Below are 12,340 nucleotides of genomic sequence, written 5' to 3'. Positions count from 1 at the left end.
ACATATTTCAGTTTTCCGAATTCTGCAAAGTGAAACATGTCCATCTGCCAGATTTCATTCCTCTGAGTACCCTTTGGGTTGCATCCTGCTGGTAATGGCATCTGATTGTAAAAGGAACAAGTAGGACATTTCTTTATAATTTCCTTTGCTTGTTGCTAGGTTATGGAAAAATCCTTTTTTAAACCTTTACTATTGACATGATTTTTTTTTATGAAATTCTGAGGCCTCCAGCACATTTCCTATCAATAATTTATCAATCTCATCATTACCTTTTGCTAGAGGGCCTGGCAGACCAGTATGGGATTGGGTGTGAGTTATATATAAAGAATGACTCCTTTTCCTGAATTTATCTTATAACTGAATAAATAGTGGCATTAATTCTGATGCATCAGGAATGAATTCTGTAGTCTCAATATGTAATACCACTCTTTTAGCATACTGAGAGTCAGTAACTATGTTGAGAGGTTCTGAAAAATCCATTAATACCAACAGAATAGCATACAATTCCGATTTTTGAACTGAATTATAAGGACTTCGAACCACTTTACTTAAATTTTCTGATTTGTAACCTGCCTTTCCTTGTTTGTTTGCATCTGTATAAAATGTATGAACTCCAGATATGGGTTTTTCCCACACAATTCGAGGCAAGATCCAATCAGCTCTCTTTATAAGATCAATTCTATCACTTTTGGGATATTTGCTTTTAATTTTTTCCAAAAAATTACTGCAGGCTCTTTGCCAAGGTTTACCTTCTGTCCATAATATTTCAGTGTCCTTCTTAATGAAAGGTACATCAATTTCTGCTGGGTCTATTCCTGCTTATTGACAAAGTCTCAATTTTCCTTTCAAAATTAAGTCAGAGATTTTTTTCCACATAAGTTTTTAATTTTTTATTCCATTTATTTGGTAAAAATATCCATTCTAATATAATATCTTCCCTCTGCATTAATATTCCTGTAGGAGAATGCCTAGAAGGTAAAATAACCAAAATGCAATCCAGCTTTGGATCAATACAATCCATGTGCCCCTCATGTAGCTTCTTTTCTACTGATTCCAATTCTTTCTCCGCTTCGGGTGATAATTCTCTTGGACTATTTTTTTTTTTTTTTTTTTTTTTTTTTTTTTTTGGTTTTTTCGAGACAGGGTTTCTCTGCGTAGTTTTGCGCCTTTCCTGGAGCTCACTTGGTAGCCCAGGCTGGCCTCGAACTCACAGCGATCCGCCTGCCTCTGCCTCCCGAGTGCTGGGATTAAAGGCGTGCGCCACCACCGCCCGGCTCTCTTGGACTATTTAAGTCCTTGTCACGTTCTAAGGTTTTGAACAAATTATTCAGTTCATCATTTTTTTACCCCAACAATAGTTCATAGATCAGAAATGTCTCCAAATATTCTTTGAAAGTCATTAAGATTCTGTAGTCAACCTCTCCTAATTTGCACGTTTTGGGGTCTAATTTTTTGTAGCTCTATTTTATATCCTAAATAATTAATAGAATCTCCTCTTTGTATCTTTTCAGGAGCAATTTGTAATCCCCAGCAAGGCAAAATTTTTTTTGCTTCTTCAAACAGTCTTTCTAAAGTATCTGCATTTGAGTCAGCTAGTAAAATATTATCCATATAATGATAAATTATAGATTTAGGAAATTTTTTACGTATCACTTCCAATGGCTGTTGTACAAAATATTGGCACAGGGTTGGGCTGTTCAACATTCCCTGTGAGAGGCCCCTCCATTGAAATCTTTTAACTGGTTGAGAATTATTATAAGTAGTTAGTTTGAAAGCAAATCTTTCTCTTGTCTTTTTCTTGTAAGTGTGTTGAAAAGAAACAGTCTTTTAAATCAATAACTATGAGAGGCCATCCTTTTGGTAACAGAGTAGGTAAAGGAATTCCAGATTGTAGAGAGCCCATTGGCTGAATTACATTGTTAATTGCTCTAAGGTATGTTACCATTCTCCATTTACCAGATTTCTTTTTAATAACAAATACAGGAGAATTCCAAGGGCTGGTTGATTCTTCAATATGCTGAGCATTTAACTGTTCTTTTACCAGCTCTTCTAAAGCCTGGAATTTCTCTGTTGTTAAGGACCATTGATGAACCCATACAGGCATGTCTGTTAACCATTTTAAAGGTAGAGCTGTTGGTGTCTTTGGAAGATCATCAGTTCTTGTTCCCTGTTCTTGTATAATATGGATGGCTGGTGACCATTCATTAGAATAATATCTTCTAATATTTCTCTCAGAAATATGTGCTAGTTTATGATTTATTTCTAAGGTTGGAGGGATGTTAATCTGAGTTTCCATTGTTTCAACAAGTCTCGACCCCACAGATTCATAGCTATGTTAGCCACATACAGTTTTAATTTTCCCCTCTGTCCTTCTGGACCTATACATTTGAGCCATCTTGCACTCTGTTTTACTTGAGATAATGTTCCAGTTCCTAACAGTTGATCGTTTACCTCCTGAAGATGCCAAGTTGGATACCAAAATTCTGGTGCAATTATGGTCACATCAGCACCTGTGTCTACCAGACCAGACAACAAAACACCATTTATTCTTGTTAATTTTGGTCTTTGTTCATTTATAGAAGTTTGCCAAAAAATTTTCTTTATGGTTTTTCCTGAATTTTCTGTTCTGTTTCATCCTCCTGAGCAGCCTGATTTATTCCAATAGGCATTTGGTTATTTAATTGCTCTGAGTAGGGGTTTCCTCTATGACTGCAGGAAAGGTCTGAGCTGGATTTGCTGTGGGGGCCTGCATGAGGTTCCTCTGAGATTTTTTCAAAGACCGAGGCAAAGTATTACCTTGCCTGTCCCTTGTTGATCTACATTCGTTGGTCCTGTGTTTTCCCTTACCACACCTTCTTCATACTCCAGAAGGAAGGGGCATTCTGTTGCCATTGTTCCTTGAAGAAACATTGTTTCTAGGAATGCCCTGTTTACAGTCCCTTTTCAAATGTCCTTGCTTTCCACATCCAAAACATCTGACATTCCTCAAACTTCTTAAAATTGCTTCTCCTATCCATCCACATATCATCATGGTCATGAGACTCAACATTAAACGTGTCTTTAATCCAATCTTCCAAGAGTGTAGATCTTGCCTTTAACGGCTTGATTATTCTCTTACATGCTGCATTCGCGTTCTCAAAAGCCAAAGATTTTTATCTGACTGGCTTCTGAATTCTGGACCATTTTCTTTACTGCTGAAGTCAGTCTTTGTAAGTAATCTGTGAAAGATTCTTTTGGGCCCTGTATAACCTTTGTAAATGATTCAATTTTCTTTCCTGGTTCCTCAGCTCTGTCCCATGCATTCAAGGCTGCCATTCAACATAGAATTAGGGTTTGGATATCATATAAACACTGTGTTTGTATTGCAGCATATTGGCCTTCTCCAACTAGCTGATCTGGAAGATTTGTGTACCTTTATCCCTCCATTGTTTTTCTGTTTTTAGCTTCCTCTTTGAACCACATTTGCCACTATAGTTGTGCTCTGGGTTCCAGAACATCATGTGCCAGCTCCCTCCATTCCTGTGGTATAATCTTAGTATAAATTGACCAGGAGTTTAACATTTGCTTTACATATGTGGAATGCATGCCATAAGGTACTACTGCCTCCTTAAACCTACATACATCTAACATTTCAACTGGAGTCCAAATATTTTGTGCATTAACTTGACCAGGTTAGCTGCTGTAAGATTACCGGATAAATTAAGGGTGATTGTGTGAAAACAGTCTTTCTTTCTGTAACCTTATAATCCAATCCTGAAACAGTTTCACTGCTGTTTCTGAATCTGAATTTCTCTATAATTAATTTTAACAGGTTTTTCTAAAACTTTTATCCTGGCACTTAAATTGACTTATCTTTTTAAATAGTAAAATAAAGATAAGAAAAGTAATAATGTGCATAATTCCATCAACATTAATCTTATATAGTTGTTCCATTTTCAGACTGCCTAAAATGTTATCAAACAAAGACCAATTTTCTTCCAATGTACACATAAAACCCATTTTTTTAATGTGCAAAATATTTTCTCTTTTAAATAGTTTTTTCCTTTAAAATATCTGATATCTTAATTCACTTATCAAGTCTGCGTAGAACAGTATAAATCCAAGGGAATTTCAAAACAGCTACTTAGTGTCCGAGGTGTGGGGAGAGAGAGAGAGAGAGAGAGAGAGAGAGAGAGAGAGAGAGAGAGAGAGAGAGAGAGAGAGAGAGAAGAGAGAAGAGAGAGAGAGAAGAGAGAGAGAGAAGAGAGAGAGAGAGAGAAAGCATACCCACAAGTTCTGGCTAAAGTTAAATCCAGCCACGTGTTCCCGCTTGAGCCGAGTTGAGCTCCAGCCACGTGTGTTGGCATTTCTGTGTAGCGGTTGCAGTTACAGTCAAGTGCAGCTGACTGATAGCTCCAGCAGGCCTGACTTGTTCGTAGCACCAACTGCGAGTAAGTGATTGTAGCTACTGTCAGGCCTGGGGCCTAGGGAGCCGGGCTGCCCAGCCAAGCCAAATGGTTTTCAATGGATTCTTGCCACGTAGCGCCAAATGTAGAGAACAGTCTTATTAAATTAGAAACACAGAGCCAATTGCATAGTTAACAGCTGAAGAGGTCAGAGCAGTAGCTGAGAGCTGAGCTTACCCAACATAATTTTGAACCATTTTCATTATCCCCAAAAGATTGTTCGTTATAAATCATTTTGTATCCCTTGTCTTGCCTCTTACTTCCAGCCCTAATCATATTTCTGTTCTGGATATTCTAAAATGAGATAATATATTGTGTGTTTGAATAACTTTTAGCATGTTCTTGACATTCATCTATCCTAGAACAATATATTAATCAGTGTCTCTTTCTATTGTTGAATGATACTCTATCCCTTAGTTATAATCTATTTTGTTTCACAGCTCACCAGTTGTTTGTTTCTTTTGGCTATTAATACTGGTTCTACACTGCATATTTGTGTAAGTGTTGGTAGGGGACATATACAAAGGACTAGGATGGCTGGGTTGGCCAGACTTTTTTTCTCATGCTGCAGTATGTCACCTTCCATCCCCACTGGGTTATGTGCTATGTTAATTTCACCATAGTCTCTCTACCATTTATTGTTTGTCTTTTGGCTTAAAGCCATCCTGGTGGGTGTGAATTGATACCTCATTTTAATTTTAATTTTAATTTGTATTATTTTATGGCTAATAATGTTAAACATCTTTTCAAGTGCTTCTTGTGTTTTCATCCTCTTTGAAATACTCAGATGGGATTGAATTTATGTGTGTACTATTTATAAGAGATATATATGAAATATAAAGATGCAGGTTGGTTAAGTTCACTCTAGAAGATAAATCAAGAGCATGAAAATCAAAAGAAAAAGTATTATAGCTATCTTATTATACAAAATAAGTATTATTCATTGCTTGAGAGATATATTTGTAAGAAACACCAGTCATACAAGTAGACTTTTGCTAGAGACCATCATCCAGTGTATTCATTGTTTGATGTTTTCTGGTATTTGTAAAATGAAGATAACTAGAAATTAGATTAGATTTTCTCTCTCATTCATTTAGAAATGATCAGCATTTTTTATTTGTTGCTTGTGTGAAGGTTAATGTTTAAATGTAAAAGTGTATGTAGTAGCTCTGTGTAGGTTTTTCAATGACTTACTTTCTTTCCACAAACACAGGCTGTTTTATCCAATCGTCTTTTCACTTTCTGGAAATAATAACCTCTCTTATATAAGAAAATAATATATCCATGTTGTTATAGATCTGTGTAGTAAGAGTATAAGATGTAATAGTAAAACAATGAATTTCAACCCTGGGGTTGGGAATTTGGCTCAGTGTTATAGAACTTGACTGGCATGTGCAAGGTGCTGGATTCAGTCCTCCAGCAACACAAAGGTCAGACCTAAAACCTAAGCCTTAAATTTACCCCCTCTAACTGGATCTGCCAGAGTATGACTGGTATGTATTTCTGTCTTCCCAAGTGGCTGAGATTGGATTAGTTTATTCTCTGAGAGTCCTCACAGCTTCTTAATGGATACAGGTATGAGTCATGCGCATCAAAATGTAGAATTACTGTGAAATAATAGAAATGTTAAAAAATTGGGTTCCAAATTACATTTTACTAAGATTCAGTCTCTTGGGCCTCATAGCCTTTGAGTGTTACAGCTCCAAAAGATCTTTACTTTTTATATGGTTACTATAAGAAACCAACCCAGCTTGAGTCATGGATTGTACTAATGGAATGTTGAGAAATTAGTGTTATATAATTTACATGTATTGAGGCTGGGTGTGGTGGCCACAGTAGAGGCAGAGGCAAACCAGACTGGTCTATATAGTGAATTCCAGGGTAGCTGAGCCTATATAGTGAGACTCTGAAAAAACAAAAATGTTACATATGTTTTTAAAAGGTAATGTATAAGGGTGAGATATAAGTAATTATGGTTTCTAAAATGAAAAATGCTTTATAAAACTGAAATTTTACACTTTCCCTTACATATGCTTTGGAGTGTTAAAAGTTTTAAATGTTATTTATATTTGTTGAGATTTTAATTTTTGGTGAATATTTCTATAGTTTGATAAAAATTTCCTCAGTTTAGCACCTAGATTTTCTTTTGTTTTCTAGGCACCATAAACTTTACATTATTGATATGTTATATGTATTAGAGATTATATAATAAAATGTGAAGGTATTGGTCCACATTAAACTTAAGATCCTGGCCATGAAGTTAGGATGGAGCAAGGGTGGTGGTATCAGGGAATTGGAGGTACTGCTGAATAGATTGATTAATATTCATCCTATAAATGTATGAAACTTCCAAAAATCATATCTATAATTTCCCCAATTTTTTTAATATTTCCATCTTTCGCCAGTAATTTTGATTACTCCAATTCTCTTTTATGCAGGTTGAAGATTGTAAAAATTTCTTTTAAATGCAAACAATTTTTTATTCAACTTAGAAAAGAATTGGTGAGTATTGATCTAATATTTATTGATATTTTAAGGTTGCCTACTCATAGGGGGAGAAGATGGCTGAATTTGTATAGGTCTTATACAAGTGCAAGAATATGGGTTTGATGCCTAGAACCCAAATAAGAAAGCTGCATGGATAATCTAGCAGTGAGGAGGCAGAGACAGGCTGACCCATCCAGCTCCCAGCCTGCCAGTCTAGCTTAATGGGAGAGCTCCAGGCAAATGAGAGACTGTCTCCAAAAATAAGAGACAGTAATTTTGAGAAATAACACCTGAGATTATCCTCTGACATCCTAACATAATGTGCGTATGTGCACCCACATGCATATAAACACACACACTGATAATATTTAAAACTTTCTGATACTGTAGAAAATACTTCTGATTTTCTTCCACATTAAATCCATTAGGACTTCCTTTCATAGGAAAGCTTATTTCATTTTGGGAGTGCTGAATATTTAGTTTCTTGTTCATGGACTTACATCTTGTATCAGAATGTTAGTATAGTGTTAAAACAACTTCATCTTATAAATTATTTTACCTGTTTGATCAAATTAAACTAGCTTTGCCTGGTATGGTGACAGAAACATGTAACCACAAGCATGCAGGAAGACTATTTGAAGCTATCCCGGGTTATAGGGCAAGACTCTGACACAAAACACATACATATTTACAAACATGAATATGCAATGAAACTAACCTTGTTCTTTGGTTTGCATTATTTTTTATAAATCTTTGCAAATTAATATATGTTTTAAGATGTATATGTGTAAAATTTTCTTAAAATCTTGAAAATGTATTTGAGTTAGCTGCCATATCCACTGTTAGAGGATAGTGTCCTGTTTTGTGATTATAGTTTATCATTTATGTTTATTAAATATGGGAGATTTTCTAAAATAGAATTTTTATCAAAATGAAATTTAGTATGGGAAAGTATTTAGACCTTAAGTATATACTTGATAAACTCAGATTAATATATAGAGCATGATCTAGTCCTGTGCTGATGGAGCTGATGTCCACTTGCAGGTACTGATCTTTCCAACACATAAGTAGCATCATTCCAATTTTTCTGCCTTGAATTAGTTTACACTCATGACATGTAAATGAAACCATACAGCATGTTCTTTTTGCTTGCCTTCTTTCCAACTTAAGTATGTGAAATTCATATTGTTGTACTGACATCCATGATGTTGCATGGTTTGTTCCTTAGTGTGTGGTATTCCACTAAGTGCATATGCCATAAACTAGCAGTTCATTCTCCTGTTAGTGGGCAGTTTTACCATTTCCCAGTGGGGAATATTATAACTAATGCTGGTACAGAACAGTCATATCGTGTGTGTGTGTGTGTGTGTGTGTGTGTGTGTGTGTGTGTGTGTGTGTGTATGAGTAAATATCCAGAGAAAGAAATATAATAAATCTTGTCCAGAAACTAGAGAACAGATATTTTACTTGGAGTAACTATAGAGAGTATGTAGTAGACAACTTTTCTAGTTTACCTGATTGTGGTGGATATGTTATCAGTAGTAATAATAATAATAAGTTATGAAATGTAACATTTTTGTGTATATGCCTGGTAATATATGAAACATTTTTATTATTTAGTTCTCATGCTTGTTCTCTGAGAGACTGGATCAGTTAGTACTGTTTACCTGTGAGTAACAACAGCATCAAAAGTCAACTAGTGAGTGCTAAAAGTCCACATACAGACATACTCTGCAGAAGTTCACGTTGCCAATGTTTTCTCTGTAAAACATTTGTGTGTTTTTAACTATCCAAACTTACAACCAGATGCAGTGATACACACCTGTAATCCTTGTGCTCAAGAGACACAGGCAGTAGGGTAGCTTTTTGTTCAAGGATAGCCTTGGTCTGCATAGCAAGTTTCAGACCAAGTAGAGCTGCATAGCAAGACTTTGAGCCAAAACAACAGCAGCAAAGCCAAACTTCGATTTGTTACCCTTACTCTTAGATACTTTATGTCCATTGTTTACAAATTGGAAAAAAATGTTGTTGCATTTCAAATACAGTTACAGTATTCACGTTATATACAGACAATTTGAAGCAATTGTTTTAAAGGGAGGTAGCATATGTCCCTCTTAGAGCACACACACTGAGAGTGTTACTGTACTATACTCTGTTAGACATTCTGTCATTTTTCATAATGTTTATTGTATATAATACAACATATAAACTGATAGTGTATGTACAAACACTTGTTAATGGTACCTTTAATTTTCTAGTCACCAGTAAGTTATGCTTTAATCATTTTACCTTTTAATATGAAAATATATGAACATTTTTGTCATGATTTAATTATGGAAAAGATTTTCATGATGAAAATAGTTCTTGAATAAAACATAGAGGGAGTTCTTTTTAACCTTGAAGATAATTATTGGTAATTTTAGATTGTTTCAAAACTGGTAAATGTTCATTAAAAGGTCTCATTAAGAGAGTTAATTAAGGTAATGAAGAAGTAGTGTGGACTATATATGAAGTACACATGCCCCCTCCAAGTCCTTGCATATATATGCTGTCCAACAGAAAAATATGCCAGTGACTTGAATACCACTTCAGGAAGGACAGTATCCACATGGTAGCCAGATACTTAACAAGGTTGAGGCAAGAAGGTTGTGAGTTCAAAATCAACCTTTGCTGCATAATGTGAGGGCCTGCCTCAAAAACTACAATAAGGTACACATGGTGGCCCATCCCTCTAATCCCAGCACTTAAGAGGCTAAGATGGGTATTGATATAAGTTCAAGGCTAGCCTGGTCTACAGAAGAGGCCATGCTTTACATCTCTTCCCTCCAAAATCCACATGGCCATTAACATGAAAAGTTGTTGAATTTTATTAGTCATCAAGAAGAGGTACATGTCATAACCAAAATGTTCCACTCCAACATGTCTATCAAGACAATGAAAGACTGAAAATAGATGAGGGTGGTACATGCTTATAATACATCTCCCAAAAGATAAGACAGGAGAACTGTCATGAATTCACGTCCAGCCTGAACTTGATAGTGAGTTCCAGGCCAGCTTAAGGTACAGTGTGAAATCCTGTCTCAATAAACAAGCAAATACAAAACAAAAATGGAAAATGACTGAAGCTGGGTAGTACATAGAACACACACTATTGTTGGGAGGAAGTATTAACCACTCAAGCTAAACATACATGTTATGATCTAGAAACAGAAATAAGTACATATGTGTACAGACACTTGGAATGTATATATACAACAACACTCATCTATCCCAAATTGGAAATATCAATTGTCTATAAACATTAAAGTAGATAAGCTTTTGTGGATATATTATAATAGAATACAATGAAAAATGGAAACAAGGATGACGAGTTTGTGGTCATGACAGTTAAGTGATTATCATTAGAAGATAATCTAGTGGAAAAAGGCAGCAGAGGGTATTACCAGGTAGCACAGAATGATATGTCTCATAGTCTGCACTGAGTGGTCGATCGCACTGTCTGGAAATCAGAACTGTTACTCAGGAGATAGTCCTTTGTGTAATGTGATTTGTGTGGAAAAAGAAAAACTAGAGAAATTGTTCTATTTTAGTGCTAGTCAATTTTTAATGTGATTTTGTAATAGTACTTGGAGGTGTTGAATGTTCCTATTTTTAATCAAGACAGAATTACAAATTGTGGGCCTATTACAAATTTAACTTATGGTCCAGGATTATATTTTGAAGCAGAATTATTGCTAATAAAATTTGAAAATAATAAAAAAATTTAAACTTATTTATATAATAGAGAATAAAAGTCCCTGAAAGTTGTAATATACTAAAGTGCACATTTTACAGATCTTTCCCTTTAGTTTACTGAGTTTTTGTTGAATAAACAAAATCACTGAGGTAGAGATTAACATTTGCAGGACTTGCATAATTAATCTGTCAAAAGAATGATCAGATCCTGATATTTTCCCACATTCTCTGAACTTTGTCATTGTATACAGCATGAATCTAGAGAAACCCTACTGGGATTTAATATGGTGAATTACAGAGCATGTAAAAATTTGTGGAAAGCGTGTGTAGAACATCACACATTCTTCCGCCTGGATAGACCACTTCCACCGCAGAAGAACTTTTTTGCACATTATTTTACCCTGGGTTCCAAATTTCGATACTGGTAAGTACTACTTTATACTAAGATTTTATTTGGAGAGAAACCCCCCCCCCCCCCTTAGATTACAGCTCTAGGCCTAGAGAGATGGCTCGCAGGTTAAGAGCACTGGCCTCTCTGTGTTCCGGAAGGACACAGGTGTAATTCCCAGACCTACATGGCAGCTCACAGTATCTGTAACCCCAGGTCCTGGGCATCCATCATCCTCTTCTGGCCTCCAGGAGAACCAGGCATGCCTATGGCACACAGACATGAGACAGACAAAACACCCAGATACATAAAATAAATTTAAAAAATAAATTCATTAATGATCTAGATCCAAAGCAATAGAATCATTGTTAGTCACAAAACCTACAGAGTCAAAATCCCCATGGAATCCTGTCTGTATGTCTATACCAATGTGTCGTATGGTGTCTTGTGATGCACACTAAGCTTGAAGACCTGTGCTTGTGATTGTGCTGTAGATAATTATTTTATAAAGTAATTAGCCACATTTGCATAGTTACAATCGACAGATTTTATAATTCCCAGTATATTTATTATATACATGGAAACTTTTCTATAAGATATGTTTTACTTTATTTTAAAAACTAATACATATTCTATAGAGGTATAGTTATTTTTTAAAAATCTACAATTTAGCAGTTTTTGGAGCTATCCAACCAGACATTCAAAACAACCATTAAGCAAACAAACAAAAAAGATTTAAGTTTTTGAACAGTAACCCCAGGTCCTGACATTTTCCTGTATTCTTTGTCTGTAATTCAGCATAAATCCAGAGAAATAACTTTTCCCAATTTATTTTCTTTATTTTTATTTCATGTGTATGGGTGTTTTGCCTGCATGTATATCTATGAACCATGTGTGTGCAATGCCCACAGAAGCCAGAAGAGTTCCCCTGAATTTGGAATTATAAATAGTTGTAAGATGCCGTATGGGTGCTAGCAATCAAACCTAGGTCCTCTAGAAGAGCAGCCAGTGCTCTTAGCTGCTGAGCCATTTCTCCAGTGCCCCTAAATGTATGTTTTTCTCTTTAAGGTAATTTTTATGAGCACATAATGAGGTGTAGTGTGGCCTTTGATGTGCTTGCAGTATGTAGTCATCAGAGATATCCCCAACCTCAGATGTGTGTCATATTATGTCCCCTGTGTTGGGAATGTTCTAAACTCTGTCTACTACCTATTTTGAAATTTACAATTAATGTCAATCATAGTTGATCTTGTGTGCTATAACATATGAGAACTTATTCTTCCTA

General features: G+C 35.5%; 1 protein-coding gene across 11 annotated transcripts in view; it reads left to right on the top strand.

Annotated features, from left to right (window-relative positions):
- Ptpn4 (protein tyrosine phosphatase non-receptor type 4) overlaps positions 1–12,340 on the top strand; it is a 196,340-nt gene that overhangs the window by 111,641 nt on the left and 72,359 nt on the right. For all 11 annotated transcript variants that reach the window (XM_076547241.1, XM_076547240.1, XM_042257998.2 and 8 more), the window contains 2 exons: positions 6,884–6,947; positions 10,919–11,091. In XM_076547241.1, coding sequence (XP_076403356.1) covers positions 6,884–6,947; positions 10,919–11,091 — 237 coding nt within the window. The remainder of the gene's footprint in view (positions 1–6,883; positions 6,948–10,918; positions 11,092–12,340) is intronic.

Source organism: Peromyscus maniculatus, chromosome 11 (genome assembly GCF_049852395.1).
Source record: "Peromyscus maniculatus bairdii isolate BWxNUB_F1_BW_parent chromosome 11, HU_Pman_BW_mat_3.1, whole genome shotgun sequence".
Classification (NCBI taxonomy): Eukaryota; Metazoa; Chordata; class Mammalia; order Rodentia; family Cricetidae; genus Peromyscus; species Peromyscus maniculatus.
Note: the sequence above shows the minus strand (reverse complement) of the source record. Positions and strands in the feature narration are given on the sequence as shown.